The sequence below is a fragment of the Apostichopus japonicus genome, chromosome 21 (assembly GCF_037975245.1).
Source record: "Apostichopus japonicus isolate 1M-3 chromosome 21, ASM3797524v1, whole genome shotgun sequence".
Taxonomy (NCBI): domain Eukaryota; kingdom Metazoa; phylum Echinodermata; class Holothuroidea; order Aspidochirotida; family Stichopodidae; genus Apostichopus; species Apostichopus japonicus.
Window position 1 is genome coordinate 15,069,181 of NC_092581.1, and position 17,521 is coordinate 15,086,701.

Sequence of the window (17,521 nt, forward strand, 5' to 3'; positions counted from 1 at the left end):
CTTACAACACATTACGCATTAGCAGGGAAGCGTTAATTCATGGTACATTAACCCTTAAGCGAATACCTGTGTCGTGCAATAGAATTTCATTTCCTGATCAATTTTATTTTTACTTTTCATGTTTATCAAACCAACCTTCGATTTCAAAAGTTTCGTTGGCCCAAGTTGTTATATTTGGTCCCTTCTGCCACGCTAAACAACTAGCATTATAACTGCCAATAGACAGTGTACAATTAGCATATGTAGATTCATTTCCGTATGTGCAATTCGGCTCGTGTGTCTCTTCTGGAGATATTCTTGAAATGGTTAAGGTCAGTTTAGCAGGTGGTCGTAATGGCAAAGCTTGACATGTAACGCTTAAAGTCTCCCCTTCAGTGTAATATTCTTTTCCTTCACCTCTTTCTTCTCCCGTAATACTCAGACTAATTTTCGCCTCAACTGAAGTGAAAGACGAAAGAAATGAATAAATTAAAAGGTTTTACGACAGCACTATAACTGCTTCCCCCTCCCACCCCCCCCCAAAAAAAAATAGTAGGCTCGAACAATTCCTGAAAGGTCTAAAGCATCTTATCTTAGCGTATTTAGTATAAAATGTAGAGCAAACATTTGATCAATAAAAATAAATAACATATAATTCTAACCATGACTTCCTTGACTACGAATATTTGATTTGGTTAATCAGTGCTATTAAGGAGACTCTAACTATGACCGCCTACGTGCTTTTGACCAGTATCACTGTAATTATGATTGCATATTATTGTTATCGTTATTGTAAATGTAATAATAATATTATAATAATTTGTATTTGTATTGTGGAGTACATAAAATAGTACCTACCACCCAAATTCTTACTCTAGTGATATGCTACAAGTAGAAAGAAGAAACTAATACAAGAAATGTAGAAATATTCAAAACACACCGATCTATACACAAACATATAGGGGAATAGTTCTTAGGATACTGCTAGTCAGTGATGGTGTATGTAGGAAATATCCTTACCATACGACCTGATGAAAACTGATGTGTTCCATTGTCGTCCTGCGTTTTCAAACCTGGCAGAGCAGGTTAAAGTATCATTGCTGTTTCCTACTATATACGCTATAGTTGATGTCGAATTAAACAGCTGATTTTCAGTGGTAGATGAATTCCAAGTTGTCATATTCCTTTCCTCAATTAAGGATGAATTCCACGTCAGATTTACCATGGGTTTCGAATTCAATGCATGGCAAGTAATATTAAAAGTTTGGTTTTTTTCCAGCCAAATTTCATCGCTATTGTCATTTCCATCTTTTGATAACGACATCACTGGAGGCACTGAAGGATAAAATATTTATCAAAGATGCAGAATAGTATAAAATGTTTTAACTACAAGCGCCAAACATTTCATTAAATATTTTAAGTAAAACGAATACTTTTGAATTTCACTGTCATTAAATACCAAATATGACGTTGTTATGACCTTTTTTTGGGGGGGGGGGGTTGGAGAGTGATACTCATTTACGGCTCTGCCCTTGATATTTCTTCTTTTTTTCTATATGTATTGGAAAGTTTAACATTATTTCTTTGTCACGTGCCTCACGGAAAACGTGATATGTTACATTCAAATGAAAGCAAATATATTTTTTTCTCAAACACCTAAGACACACTTTTTGAACAGTTTGCATTAATCATACTGTTATTTTGTAATCGAAATGGTAACACTTGACGGTTTCTGTGAGCACCATGGAATTTGAATTATAAATTGTATGATGTTTGTTATGTTATTGAAACTTAAAATGGTAACTATGATACTGATAGTTAATAAAAGGAAACTAAACTTGACATTGCTGAAGGTCAAATGTGAAAATTACGTTTATTGTAGGCCTATATGTTTTATTAAGGATAACATTTTCATATTGGTGTCATTTTACATGAAAATTTAATTGAAATGTTTAAACATTGGCTACAATAGTTAACGTATCTTCAATGTATAACATGAGACTATTTGTGTTATGCTTCCTGCTAAATACAAGTGAACACAATACATAGATTCTCTTAAAAAAAAGACCTGCTCATCTTATTGACAAAATCAACTTAGTAATTAAAATAAATGCAATAATATTAAGCTGATCATTTCATTTTTAATTCTTCTATTTGGTCATTCAAGTGATGCTACTGTCAAACTGACACTGTATATAACATATTGGTTTATTTGGTTTAGTTTTTTTGTAAAAATAAAACGACAATCTAACTTCAATGCGAATGCAATGTACAGTCAAATTTAATATGATTAACAACTGGCAAAATTAGTTCTAATAAAATACTAATACCACCTTTAACCTACAATCTATCATAATTATGATGGTAGCTTCCGGGTGGTCGAATTTTGACGTATTGACTATGTCGAATAACACACAAAATATGTCGAAAAATGTATATTTTAAGATGTCGAAACATACCGAGTCATGTCGTAAACCGCAATACAAAAATCGAAACATTAGGTGCGTTTACCGTTACCCTTCGACCCGAGTGACCTATACAACCCTTCTTAGGCATTGTGGATAAACCACGTTTCAGCTATCGTCGTCTTTCATTGGCATTTCGTTAACGCAATTATCGCTGGGACAACAGAATAACGTAAATGTTCGGAAACTCCTGAACATACCCTATGTGATAATGGTTGATACTTTAGACGACGAATGGTGGATTGACTCAAAACCTTCCAGTGAGGAAGTTGAAGGTAAATATTTCGCCGTACGTTTCTGTGTACTTTTCTCGCAAAATTGCAATCTGGTAATCGAGTGAACATCGCAGTGATTGGTTCCACGAAAATTTGTGTTTTCATACAAAAATTAAAGATACTCAAGGTCTGTGTACAAAACTTTGTTTATATCCATGTACAACAGTTAGTTCATTTTAAAAGCATATTGCTTGATAAATTGGAACTATTGTGAAGGTGGTAAAAAGATCACTAGTGTTGTTGTACAACCTTCAAATTTCAGGCTTCTAATTAGTATTAACGTAGGTCGGGTGTTTGGTCTACTATTACTAAAGTGCTAGGCTATCCTCACTAGGCTCACTCACAGTTATGTTAGGCTAATTAAAATCAAGTGAGCCGCACATTCAGCCTCACATTCAAGAATCTGTTGTCGTTGAAGCGAGCAACAAGTACGTATCCAGATGTTAATCTTACCATGTATATTATACGGTAGCTTATAGAGGCCTTATATAATAGATTACGTGGCCAGTACGTTTTGATAGGAACAAGCCTATGCTGTATTTTACGTGTTACCTTTTCATATGATGTATTATTTGGCTTGATACCGCCAAGTATAATAGAGCTACGGGCTCTGGAAATACCCCCCCCCCGCTCCACTCAAGAAAGAGGAAATTTTGGAAAGTGCCATATTTTTCAATATGAAAAATGTATTAGGTGCGGCTTGGTATTTAGCTTCATAGAAATTTCTTCAAACTTATGTCACTAATTGATACAAAAATTACCTTTCATATGATGTATTATTTGGCGTGATACCGCCAAGTTTCAGAGAGCTACGGGCTCTGGGAACACCCCCCCCCCCCTCAAAACAATATACATGCGTGTGCAAATGTGCTGATGGAAAATGTATTTTTCAATATGAACAAATATATTAGGTGCGGCTGGGTGTTTAGCCTCATTGAAATTTCTTCAAACTTATGTCACTAATAAATAGAATATTTACCTTTCATACCGCTAAGTATGAGAAAGCTGCGGGCTCTGGAAATACCCCTCCCCCCTCTCAAAAAATATACATTCGTGTTCATATATGCTGGTGGAAAATGTATTTTTCAATATGAACAATTACATTAGGTGCGGCTGGGTGTTTAACCTCATTAAAATGTCTTCAAACTTATGTCACTAATTAATACAATATTTACCTTTCATATGATGTATTATTTGGCGTGATACCGCTAAGTATGAGAAAGCTACGGGCTCTGGAAATACCCCCCCCCCCCCCACCTCTCAAAAACAATATACATTCGTGTGCATATGTGCTGATGGAAAATGCATTTTTCAATATGAACAAATATATTAGCTGCGGCTGGGTATTTAGCCTCATAGAAATTTCTTCAAACTTATGTCACTAATTAATACAATAATTACCTTTCATATGATGTATTATTTGGCGTGATACCACTAAATATGAGAAAGCTACGGGCTCTGGAAATACCCCCCCCCCCTTCAAAAACGAAGAAATTTAGGCAAGTGCCATATCTTTCAATATGTAAAAAACATTATAAGGCGCTGCTGTGTATTTAGCCTCATAGAAATGTCTTCAAACTTAGGTCACTAATCAATACAATATTACCTTTCATATGAAGTATTATTTGGCGTGATACCGCTAAGTATGAGAAAGCTACGGGCTCTGGAAATACACCCCCCCCCCCCACCTCTCAAAGACAATATACATTCCTGTGCAAATGTGCTGATGGAAAAAGTATTTTTCAATGTGAACAAATATATTAGGTGCGGCTGGGTATATAGCCTCATAGAAATTTCTTCAAACTTATGTCACTAATTCCTAGAATAATTACCTTTCATATGATGTATTATTTGGCGTGATACCGCCAAGTATCAGAGAGCTACGGGCTCTGGATATAACCCCTCAAAAACAATATACACGCGTGTGCAGATGGAAAATGTATTTTTCAATATGAACAAATATATTAGCTGCGGCTGGGTATTTAGCCTCATAGAAATTTCTTCAAACTGTTGTCACTAATTAATATAATAATATGATGTATTATTTGGCGTGATACCGCTAAATATGAGAAAGCTACGGGCTCTGTAAATACCCCCCCCCCCCCACACCTCAAAAACGAGGAAATTTAGGCAAGTGCCATTTATTTCAATATTAAAAAATATAATAGGTGCGGCTGTGTATTTAGCCTCATAGAAATTTCTTCAAACTTATGTCACTAATTAATACAATAATTACCTTCATATGATGTATTATTTGGCGTGATACCGCCAAGTATCAGAGAGCTACGGGCTCTGGGAACACCCTCCCCCCTCAAAAACATATACATGTGTGTGCAAATGTGCTGATGGAAAATGTATTTTTCAATATGAACAAATATATTAGATGCGGCTGGGTATTTAGCCTCATTGAAATTTCTTCAAGCTGTGGTCATTAACATAAAAAACAATGCACTTTCTATTGATATAAAATTTGCTACGTATTAGAGGGCTAGGCTACCTGGAAATTACCCCCTTCCTCGAATACGAAGATAATTTTTAAAATGACATGGAAAACTCACGTTTTAGGTACTGATGGATATTTAGCCTCATATTGAAATCTGTCATTAAAGGAAAAGTTCAATGACAAATGAAACTGACCTAGTATGAATGAGGAGGAAAAACTACAAAATGTGTGGTTGTTTGGATTATGAATGAACTTGATATCAATGCACACTGCATCCAGAAGCATTTGTTATTCTTTATAATGTAGGCCTAATTAGTGACTTCTTAAACAATATTATCGATGGAAATAGCATCTTCAAGCAACAATTGTTACAAATACATTGTTCAAAACTATAACAATGTACCAACCTACAAGTTAAATGGACCATATAATTAATAAGATACGCTTTAACATCTCAACGTTATGAACTATAAACACTAAATTAAACTATAACGTTAAGTAAACGAATCTTCGTTATTTACGAGCTGCTTAATTTTGGGACTATTTGCCGCATACACTACCCACCATAATTATACAAAAATAGACATACTGTTATGTTAGATGTTTCAGAACATCATTCATTTAATGGTACGGTCAAGGTTTTTGGGGGCCTAAAATTCGCGAGCAGACAATTATAAAATTGTTCTAATTATTACTATCGAGAATTACGAAAACGTTTGGCTGTTTCTACACTGCTACGGTTTTTTCAACATTACTCACTTATCGCCGAAAAACTAATACCTGTAAGCTTCGGTTCTCGCTAATAGATTGTCAGAATGAGTAGAATAAACCGATTAAACACATTGAAACAAGTCATATTATGCAATTGATTCAAACTCTGAGAGTACTTGCATAATTAAATGATGAACAACAACCAAGTTGTCAAAGTACCGTGTCGTGACGTTGAATGATGTTGCCTCGTATGAATCCCTCCATCAACTCAGTCTATGACAGACTGTCCATATTCCTGTCGGAAGAAACAAAGAGTGTCGGAACGTTAACCCTCGTGTATATCATTGACATATGTGTTGATACTTTACGGAAGTGGTGATGGCATTAACCTTGTTACACCTATACAACGGTTATAAATGTATTACAACATTTTTAGTGTAAACAATTATAACGGGAAGTGGACACGCCCTTAAGTTTTATAACCACAAATTTCAAACCGCGAAACCATTTGCCCCGAATGTCATTTTCCAACCCCAGTTGCCACACCCGGCCCCAAGTCCGTTTGCTTTGGAATTCACGGTCCGCTTTCCCAATAAAAGGCGATCTATATTTAAACGTTACCTGGGATTTGGTGGTATATGCCAGAGACCACTGTATGGAATTATTTTTAAGTTAATATGGAAATGCGGGGAGGAAACTTGAGCGCATATCGAGCGAATGCCTTGTGCATATGTTATATAAAGAACTAATTACAACGATCGTGATCTAATTTTCCCGGGTCATGAACGCTTTTGAGAAATGTGCGGTGAGCGCGCGGTGACACTAATTTCAAATTTCTGTGGAATGGAAATATTTACGTGATATCGATCGTGAATTTTAATGGTTTGCATTCCACCCCACCCCCTCAAAACAATTAGGGAAACGTTACAAATATGCATATTTGGTGAGTATTATCTACATTTAACACATAATTTGATATTTGGTATTATATTTATTGGGCATGTTCATATATACTAACCGTTTCCTGTTTTCTGGATTATCTCCTCGCCACTGCAATTCTGGACATATAGCAATCAAGGCCACTTTGGGAGTTTCGTTGTGGTTACGTTTGGGTTGAGGAGAAGGGCTATGGAGCCAATCAATAGCAATTAGCTCTCCTATAAAACCACGACAGTTCATCCTTGCCAAAACATCATCAGTTAGCGATCATATGAAATCTGGAAGTCCATCTTAGCCAAAACATCCTAATTTAGTTCTCCTAAAAATAATGAAAGTCCATATGGGGTGAACCACTTGCAATTAGCTCTCCCATTAAATCATGACAGTCCATATGGGTGGCGACAACATCATTTACCTCTCCTATAATATCATGACAGTTTACATTGTTGTATGGAAACATCATTTAACTCTCCTACGAAATCATGACGGTCCATATGGGTGGAAACATCATTTAGCTGCATTCTTATGAAATTATGACATATTATCATTAGCTCTGCTGTGACACCGTGTCCATGGAAGTTAATTGGGCGGAAACATCAATATTCAGCTCTATCATGAAATCATGACAGTCCATATGGGTGGAGACATGATCTTTTAGCTCTCCTATAATATCGTGACAGTTTACATTGTTGAATGGAAACATCATTTAACTCTCCTACGAAATCATGACAGTCAACATCATCATTTAGGTCTCATATGAAATCTTCACAGATTATATTCGTGGAAACTTCATTTGGCTCTCCTAGGATATTATGACATTCTATGTTGCAAGACACACTAACATTTGTCGGGATTTGCACGGATACACAAACAATACGATCGTTGAGAGAAAAAGAATTTTGCCACTCATTAGTCTTAGGGTCTCGTCATATCGAACTCATGGAGTTTATAATATACCGACAAACGCATGGTTCGAATGTCTGTCACTGGTACGTTTTTACCAGACAACAATGACTTTGCATAGAACAGTATATATAAACCACAGTCATTCATCGTTGGCTGAAAGGGAAACTTCATATCTGATGTTGTCTTTACAGGCCACTGTTTGCATATTATTGGTTTCCCCTCAAAGGCTGATCTCGCTTCAATAAAGCGTCGAAAGATGTTCAAGTCTTCGTTTACCTTTCTGTCACAAAGGGGGTCTAGAAGGTATATTTTCTTCTGGACCAAGTTTGCCGCAAGCAAGATCCAATGGCAGTTCCCGTCGTTTACCGGCATCAGGACCCACTTGGATGCAATTATTTTCTGGCCTCCATACCACTTCCTCGCTTGTCTTTCTTCTGTATTAGATGATTTTGTGTGGAAGGAATTGCACACAAATGTATGCGAATCAATGGTTTGTTGTTGGATGAGGTGCATGAAATCATTTATTATGATGTCGTCCAGCCACTCGGTGTTATGAAGTAGTTTCTCGTATTGGTCGAATCCGTGGCCATTATTTTTCACATTTGTATCCTCGTTTTGGTCACAGTATCTGGCCTTTTGAGGTTTTCGGTTTTTATTCGGGTTGTGAAGTCGCCTGCTCTGTACGAAATTCCCTGATCGATTTGTTAATGGGGTATCTGTCATTTGGGTCTCTTGGGTTGCCTTCGTATTTCCTTGGCGGTGGTGCACATCTTTCATGGCCTTATGTGGTGTATTCACATCGGTACTGTGTGTTGCATGACACTGCTGGTTTGCCTTGGTATGAATCTTCGTAGATTTTCCACGTGGGCGCTTAGTTCCTCCGTGTTCAGGTTTGTGTTTTACGTCGTAATTCTTTGGTTTGATTTTCGTGGATAACTTTCGTTTCAGTGTGGCGTGACTCGAGTTTTCTTTCATTCTTTCCTTCACGTTTGCAGGTGTTCTCTTCCATGTTTCTGATATGAGTGTGGTTGCCTTTTTCCCAGCTCGCTTCGAGGACCGTACTTTCCATTGTAGTGCAAATTTTCTTTGCTGGACAAGAGCAAAATCGTACATTTTTTGTACTAGCTCATCCAACCTGAACCTGTAGTTGGCCAGAGTGCAATGCTTGAATATTTTGTTATAAGCTTCTATATAACCTTGAGTCGTCGGTGGGTGTTGGATGAAGAATCTCGTACTGTCATATGACATTTGCTGGTATCTTTCACTATGTCGGGAGAGATCACCCAAAAGCAGATTTGACCACACTGGCAATGTAGGGAGAATATACCTCATTATCTTTTCTAAAAGTTCGACGCTCCTGTATTCATTGGGTTCTATGTCATGTCCGTCATCATGCCGAATACAATTTGCAATTTCCTGCTTTGCATCTTCATCTACTGAGGAGCTCAAGTTCTTGAATGGTGAACTCTCTTGAAGAAAGGCGTCTTGTTCAGTACAGGTATATCTCTTGGTAGAAATACCGGTGTCTATGTCGTTGACGCCACCTTCATTGTCTTCGTGACACCCCTCTTTCATTTGATCGGGAACCTGTTTGTGGATTTTATCCAATAAATTATTCACATGGTCGTGGCATATCTCTGTGAAATGTTCAGAGCGAAGGACAATGCAAATGGAATACAGCAGGCGTCTAAACTCCTCAATCTTATGCACCGCGGATAACAAGCGAAATAGGCTCAGACCAAACCAAGCTTGGGACTTTCTGTAATATTTCTTGCAGAATTGCTTCGCGTCTTTCATGAAGTGGCTCAACCCGGTGTGAATTATCATTCCATTTAGTTCCGAACTGCTAGCGTTGCCATTGACTATTCTCCAGCTTCTTTGTAAAAACTGTCGAAACGTTTCGCCAGAAAAAACTTTCAGGGAGGCAATGAGCAAAGGCAGGCTCCTGTCGCTTGAAATTAAACAAGGAGTCGTTGTCCTGTTATAGCCATATATCCTTTTCTCGTGATATTTGAAAATCTCTAGCCAGTTTGAAATGGTCGGCTCAGTTTGACTAGTTGTAACCAACTCGGCGATTGGGCATGGTGAACTTTGAAATCCAAGCCTTTGTCTTACTGCATTGGGTACAACTATGGCATAGTAGAGATATTCCTTACTACCTTCTTTCCAAGCAACCGACCCTGTTGCATCCCAATGGATAGGTACTGCTGCAGCTAGATCATGGAATAAACGTACACCAGCTTCCGTAAATGCAATAACATAGCTAGGTGAAACAGTGATTTGTCTAATGTAACCAGACAACGTCGTCTGCTGCTTCAGTTGTAAGCTAGTGGTTATATCGCGGTCGCTCTGCAGACGTCTCCTGCCTTCGTACCCGATCTGTCTAAAGACATTGCCATCTACCCCAACACCTGTTATGTTCCCACTATCAAATACATCTGGTTCCATTTGCCTTAGTTTCTCGGTGTGCATTCTTGATGGGCAGTGCTCCTTCCACAGCTCGTCTCGAAGTACCTCCCTGTCTTCAGCTCGGATTGGCCGTTGCGACGTTTCTGTCGTCCTGTGTTTAATTCTGCCGGTGTAGTGCACGTGACACACAAGGTCACAATCAACATACAGTGTTGCCGATACTGGGCAGTCCGGTTTTCTGGAGCAATACGCCTCTGCTTTGAAAAGATGTTGAGGTTGTTTCCTGCTATTCTTCTTTGATACTCTGTGTCTCCTAAACATAAGGGTGCAAAACCGATTGGACTGCTGAAGACCGTTATAAAAAATATTTACCCATTGTAATGGAAATGTCGTTCCTCGCTGTTCTTTTCTAAGTTTAAGCCACTCGGTTTCGTCAACACGAAACGTTGAATACCTCGCAATGTCTGCCTCGAAATATTTCGAATACGTTGATGAGGATGATAACTTGGACATAGTTGTCTGGGGTATTACAATGTCATCCGAGCTCTGGTCAGAATTTGGGATGCCCTTGTCAGCATCGGAATCCTCTGTTGTATTCGATAAAGGATTGTCGTGTTCTAGATCCAAATTTTCATCCACGTCAAAATGTTCGTATATATCGTCGCATGTTTTTCTTGTGGATTTGTCATCATTCCTTGCTGCCTCGTCATGCTCTGTCGTAGGTGATGGTTTAAGAACTATATCTTCATCGAGATCATTAGTTTCCCGATTCTTTGATTCTGGACTTGGTGGACATATCGGAACATTTGGTAACATGTGATAAAATAGAAGTACTCCATTCTTGGAAACATCTGATATTGCTGAAGACATGTTAGATTTTTCGACATGGTGATCATCGAATCGAGTTACGCGTGTTCCATTGAAACAATAGGCGATATAGTGTCCACTCTTACTGTCATTTCCTATGTGAACAACAGCAGATATCAACTCATAGTTGCATCCGGCACATGACTTGTCCGTTAGAGACGCCTCCAAGGTGGAAATTTCTAGTTTTAATAACGATGATAGACGTGCGTGACTCTTATGGTTATCTCCTTTTGTTCGATTAACCAATACGACTAGACATGCGGGTAGTTTGTCAATTTCATAACCGTATCCCTTGAGTTTATTGCGTTGGCACTTGGGACAATAAATACCGCTTCGCTCTTCATCTGAAAACAGGGCATTGATGTTATCGATAACTGTAGACGACTGTGGAATAACAGTTAAAAATGATGACGTTTGCTTGCGTTTCTCGTGGTGGCCACAATGAAGACATGTTGTAGTTTCTGTGGTTCCTAAACCTGTAACATCATTTAATACCTGGTTGTTTGGGTATGCATTGACTGATTTGGCGTAAAATTCGCTAGCATCCTGTTGACGACAAATGTTATGAAATGGCTCACCTAGCTCTTGGGCGATAGTTTTTAAGGCATGGAGAACATCCGAATCTTTGATTGGCTCGACAGTGTCTTCGTCAAGGTAATTAAAAATTCTGCTCAACACTCTTATGACATTTGGTCCTGTTGTCTTAATATGCCTTATTATTTCTCCAACGTGTGTGTTTTTCAAAGCTTGGACAGTCGCGGAAAACCAACAAGAATTACCAGTCAAAATAAAATAAAACTGTTAGCAAACTGCTTATCCACTAGAGAGCCTGTGTAATAGAATGTGTAAAAGTAAGTTGGCCTGACGTTTCGATCCTAGCAGGATCTTCTTCAGAGGCTAAATGACAAGTTACAGTAACAGAGGGGACAAAAACACGCACAGAATACAGACAGGTTAATGAGCACGGTGAACACAATGAGATGGATGAAAGGGGATTATAAGTAGAAAGCAACAGGAGAAGAGGAGAGGAAGGAGATAAACTGTGGAGGGACAAAGAGAGGATTAAAGGCACAGGGTAAGGAATAAACTGGAGAGGGACAAAGACAGAAAGGTGTGAAGAAAAATGGAGGGGAAGAGAGCTGTGAGAAGAAGAGTGAAAGGGGGGGGGGAGGGAGAAAGGGGAGAAGGAGTAGGGAACAGAGGAAAGTTAGTCATGTCCTTCCTGAATGTTCAGCCCATGAGGTTGAATGGTACGAAGGCGTTGCATCCAGAGCCTCTCTCTGCTGATTCGTACTAGGTCAGGACGGCTACCTAAGGATTCAATCCCCTGTAGGGACATGTCGTTAATGGTATGGTTGGGAAGGTTAAAATGTTCTCCAACTGGGGTCTCAGTCTTCATGGTGTTGACTGTGGATCTGTGACCATAGAATCGCTTCTTGAGGGTGGTTTTGGTTTCGCCAACATACTGGATGCCGCAAACTCTACAAGAGATCAGATAGATGACATTGGTGGTAGTGCAAGTGATGTGACCCTTAGTCTTGTGTGTGAGTTGCATGCTGTGGCTGGTGATGGAGTTGGATTCAACAATGTGGTGGCTGCAGACGATGCATCTCGAAGTACGATCACATTTGAAGGTACCATGCTGAATGGGTGTGGGGTTAGAATTTTTCTTCACACCTTTCTGTCTTTGTCCCTCTCCAGTTTATTCCTTACCCTGTGCCTTTAATCCTCTCTTTGTCCCTCCACAGTTTATCTCCTTCCTCTCCTCTTCTCCTGTTGCTTTCTACTTATAATCCCCTTTCATCCATCTCATTGTGTTCACCGTGCTCATTAACCTGTCTGTATTCTGTGCGTGTTTTTGTCCCCTCTGTTACTGTAACTTGTCATTTAGCCTCTGAAGAAGATCCTGCTAGGATCGAAACGTCAGGCCAACTTACTTTTACACAAGAATTACCAGTATTAGGTATTCCACGCCGTGAAAAGGGTTGACACGTTCCACAAATATACGGTTGTTCTTTAATACGTTCAGTAGTTTCGGGAGATGAAGAATATCCAACGCATTTGAAATGAAACCAAAGTTCACATTTGTCACATTGGACATAAGGACTACCGTCATTAACCTCTCGACAGATGCAGTACCTTTCAGGTGGGGTCGATGGATCAACGGTTTCCGGTTCGTTGTTGATGTTTAGATGCTCGGTATGAATTACTTCCTCTTCAACTGGCTTTTGTGCTTTATTTTCCCCATTCGATGTAATCGTAGTCTTCTTTCGTTTCTGGGTTCGCAATAATTTCTTAATGGCAGTGTGAGTTGCAAACTTTCGATATAAGCGAATGCTCAAGCTGAGAATAGTTTTCTTTTTATGTTGGTTAGGACCCAGCAATAGGACAGATGCTTTGTACCAAAGACTTTGAGGACGACGGTGAGATTTTGTGACAGGCTTTCTTGATGGGTTGGACACAATGACTGTAAAGACATTTAATATTTGAACTAATTAGATTTGTACATAAAAAATGTGAAATGAATCTATTATCAACATGACGTGTACTCAACCTATACATATCGTTCAGTCTCCTGAAAGGATGTCATGGTTTCCTTCCCATGTTTCCTTCCCAATTCACGTGAATCGTAAACTGTGGCCCTTTCGGCTACCACATGTATATTTATTCGCTTGGAATATGTGCAAAGGGAGACTTAGTTAACGTTAATGTGTATAGGTATGTTGTGTATGCGTACGTACGTATGTGTATCAGCTAAACGCGATATCTCTAGAATCGTGTGCCATATGATGACAACATATGGTAGGGAGTAGCTGGGCCAAGGTTCTTGACCTTATAATTTTAAGGCGCAAATTATGGTAATTGATTAGTATAATTTGCATAATATATGCAAGTGAATCAATTAAGATTGGTAACGTGTTATCTCCACAATCGTGTGTCAGAGGATGAAAAATAATCCAACATATTGGATTTGGGGCCAAAATGTGTGAAGTAATTAGGTTTATTAACGTTTTACCTCCAGAACCGTACAATAGATGATCACATCTGACCTAAAATGTAAAGATGTAAAAATTTTGTTATGCTTATTTGCATATTTTTTTGCATTTTACATCTTATCTATGCAACCGCACAAAATCACCAATATGTTCATAATACTAATTCTCACTTTATATTACTCTTCCCCTTAATCCCGTTTTTTTTATAACGTGTATATTTTTATTACGTGTATATGCTCCTATAGCATGGGCGTCAACAGGTGGGGGCGGGGGATATGCCCCTCCCACTTTCAGGAGTGGGGATATCATATAATTTGTCGCCCCACCGCCCCCACCACACTTTTGCGAACAGTAATAAAAAATAATAGTTATATGCCCGATTTTGTATCACAATTGTTGCGCTGATTCGAGTGGAATCAAATTTGAAAATTGCGAAAGACACAGTATCCTCTTTCATTATCAATAACACTGGAAATCAGAACGGCTTCCTCCTTGTCCATTAGGTAGGACTAGGACACACAACAAGGGCGATACAATAAGAATTGTGGACGTCAGCCGCGCAGGCAATTATTTAGAACACAATGAGCTCGCGCTAAGCGCGCCAAAATCACAGTGTAAACATGTCTTCGACAGGCTAACCAGTGGCGGAGATTTCTTGTCAGAAGTGGGAGGGTTGCAGGCCATTGATGAAATAAAAAGTCATAACTGCTGGCTCACTATCTAAGTGGAGCGCCACCATAAGTTGGCGCGAAGTGCACAAGAATTTTTTGGCAAATATTGCCTCCCAGATTGCAGTAAATGGCACTGCCCAGGCCTTGAAAAGCTGCATTTTACCAGGGGCGTATGCAGGATTTTCTAACCCGGGGGGCGCGTATTACTATCTAAGCGGAGCGCCACCATTGGTTGGCGCGCAGCGTACAAGCAAATTTCTGGTTTTGGTACCGCCAGATCACCGGAAATGGCACTTCTCGGGCTTGAATCTGACCAACCATATGTACACTTTTGCCTGAGAACCAAGTTTTTTCCAAATAATTTTTTTCTCATCTATAACCTTTTTGAAGATTGTCACCAGTCACACATCATGTTCGACTTCATCACATATCCTGTGGATCATTGCTTCTTCATCGCGGCCCACAATATCCGTCAGCCCCACTGTTCAGGATTTGAAAATTCACAAATCTCGTGAATAAATTCACTTCAAAACATACCCATAATGTTGCACAAAATATCATCTTTGGATAACCGATATAGATGAACCTCCTCCAAACCCTAACAGACGGGTCAAAATTGCACGAGTATGATGAAGTATGAGGAAGAATGTTGGTTAGGGAATTTTAGAAAATTCAGACGGCGACTAAAAATTTGAAGGAAATAAAAATATACCAGATATTTCCGAAACCGAACACTATACACACAAGGACAGTTTTGAGCATGGGCGCAGATCAGTCTTGGATAATGGTGAGGACGCGTGTCTGTTCTTTGACACTATCTAAGCGGAGCGCGACCATGGGTTCGCGCGTATCGTACGATTTTATAGGCAAATATACCTCCCAGATCGCCGGAAATAACACTTCCCAGACCTAATGATGCTCCTAAACCTCCTTAAGTTTTAGATCTCATGGCTTAGATATTTAGTTTGGATAAATACATGGGCGTCTGCAGAAAGAAAATCAGGGGACAAATAATCCAAGTAGACTTTTGTATATACGATGGGTCTGGGGTCCTCTCCCAGAAAACAAATATAGACTGCCGCAAATGCGATTTCCGTCCTATATTTAACAACTGTGGATAAAATACAATAAAATGAGAACTGCTGCATGTCATTTGCACAATGCTGGATCAAACTGCGCCAAAGTTCAGTACAGGGGAACTTGAAATGCAGCTATTGGTCAAGACAAATTGGTGGGGACACGGTATATCATGTCCCCACTGAAAAAGTTGGTGGGGACGCGTCCCCTGTCCTCACCAGGATCTGCGCCCATGGTTTGGAGGCTGTTTATCGTGGAACGCCATTTTCATGCTCACTGATATGATGTGATATCTGCTGTTTGCTTTACAAATTCGGATAATTTTGTCACTGTTCCTCTTTCTCTTCCCGTTTTCTTGCCGTATTTTCTACTCCATCCTTTTCTCCTTTGCTCTCTTTCTTCTTTTTCTTTTCCTTCCTTCACCTCGTTGAAGTTGGCAAGTGTATACAGTTCCAAAGCTATTCAACAGCAACAAAACGTTATTTTGTGTATGTCTGTTGTGGGGTGAAGTTAGCGCTATGAGCTACAAGTTCCAATGCGCAAGGTGGGGGAAAGGGGCTAAAAATAATGTGTGGGTCAATTCTAACTCGGTTTTCGGTCGTTAATTGTTGATGTAGCCTACCAGGTAAAAGGTTGAAATGACTTTAACAATTTCAAATTTAATAATTTGATTTATTATGCCATTTGGAGCACATAAAATAGGCTATAACAGAACATTACTGGCAAAAACTGGGGGGGGGGGGGGGGTGATTGTGTGGGCCAACCCCCCTCTTCAAAAAGTGGGGGGTTAACCCCCCCCCCCCCCCCACCCCCCCCCCCCGTTTCTCCGCCCAATCATTTAATGTGTGTGGATGTACGTAATAACATACCATTGTACAAACCTATAACCGCCCGCGATGCGCGCTTGTTAGATGATTTAATTTCGTAGTTGAAAATGTCCGAAAATACTTAGGCTATACAGAAGTACATTGGATATATGAACTTATTAGTAATGGGTAAAACATAAAAATGTAAAAATAGGGGGGGATATTTTATATTATGTCCCACCATCTCAAATCGCGGGGCACCCCCCCCCCCCATCCACCCCCAGAGGATTGCCCGTGCAACCTACATTAAAAAAGAGAGGTATACAGGCCTACTTCCCTACGTTTAACATGGAAATAACAGTGAATGTTACCAGAAAATCCAATCATCGATAATTGTCTCCCATTTATATTCTACCATCAGTTCCTATCGATTAAGCTACGCCTATACCAGCAGCCAGGCTTCGTGGAAACCGAGTCGAGAAACTGGGCAACAGCCGCTATGTTGTCGGTATATTTCAAAGGTCCCAGACTGAACGTATTTCCAAACACACGGAAGCGCTTGGACAAACGTAGATTTAAATACACAGGCCGACAAAGATATCTTTCTTGCCCACTCCGCTATTATGCAAAACATACTAAATTTGTAAATTTAAGCTTCTTATCGGTTAAAGACCAAGTTACATGAAAACTTGGCTTCAGTTATTCTAATACCTTGTATTTAGTACATTGAGCCTTGAGGAAATCAAAACTCCACACCGAGTTTCATTCGATACGTTTATAAAAATAAGTCACATCTGTTATCGCGTATGGCAAGCCGTTTTAACATTTACCTCGCAATTCGACTTAAGTCGAATACATTTCACTTAAGTGGAATTCAATTTCACTTAAGCAGAATACTATTTAACTTAAGTGGAATTCTATTTCACTTAAGTGGAATACCATTCCACTTAAGCTTAATTGTATTTTACTTAAGCTGA

The 17,521-nt window shown here is 39.3% G+C and overlaps 3 protein-coding genes across 4 annotated transcripts in view; 1 reads left to right on the forward strand and 2 right to left on the reverse strand.

Moving 5' to 3' along the window:
* The window catches only part of LOC139962651 (uncharacterized), a 39,832-nt gene that overhangs the window by 9,297 nt on the left and 13,014 nt on the right, over positions 1-17,521 (reverse strand). The window contains exons 1-3 of one of the 2 annotated variants that reach the window (XM_071962815.1): positions 2,439-2,539; positions 1,000-1,314; positions 136-438 (exon numbers count right to left, since the gene is read on the reverse strand). In XM_071962815.1, coding sequence (XP_071818916.1) covers positions 136-438; positions 1,000-1,303 — 607 coding nt within the window. In that variant the 5' untranslated portion in view covers positions 1,304-1,314; positions 2,439-2,539. Of the gene's footprint in view, positions 1-135; positions 439-999; positions 1,315-2,438; positions 2,540-17,521 lie in introns of those variants that run through there. The other variant, XM_071962814.1, reaches the window with a different exon arrangement.
* The window catches only part of LOC139962655 (protein CMSS1-like), a 31,726-nt gene continuing 16,788 nt past the window's right edge, over positions 2,584-17,521 (forward strand). The window contains exon 1 of the mRNA XM_071962818.1: positions 2,584-2,719. Coding sequence (XP_071818919.1) covers positions 2,656-2,719 — 64 coding nt within the window. The 5' untranslated portion in view covers positions 2,584-2,655. The remainder of the gene's footprint in view (positions 2,720-17,521) is intronic.
* Positions 4,958-11,771, reverse strand: LOC139963027 (uncharacterized). Its single transcript, XM_071963488.1, has 2 exons — positions 6,892-11,771; positions 4,958-6,168 (listed from the first exon to the last, which is right to left on the reverse strand). Exon 1 carries the CDS (start codon positions 10,995-10,997, stop codon positions 7,728-7,730), a length of 3,270 nt encoding a protein of 1,089 aa, XP_071819589.1. The 5' UTR covers positions 10,998-11,771; the 3' UTR covers positions 4,958-6,168; positions 6,892-7,727.

Excerpts from the sequence above, each read along its gene's own strand:
- LOC139963027 (XM_071963488.1), bottom strand. The coding sequence starts at position 10,997 with ATGTCTTCAGCAATATCAGATGTTTCCAAGAATGGAGTACTTCTATTT.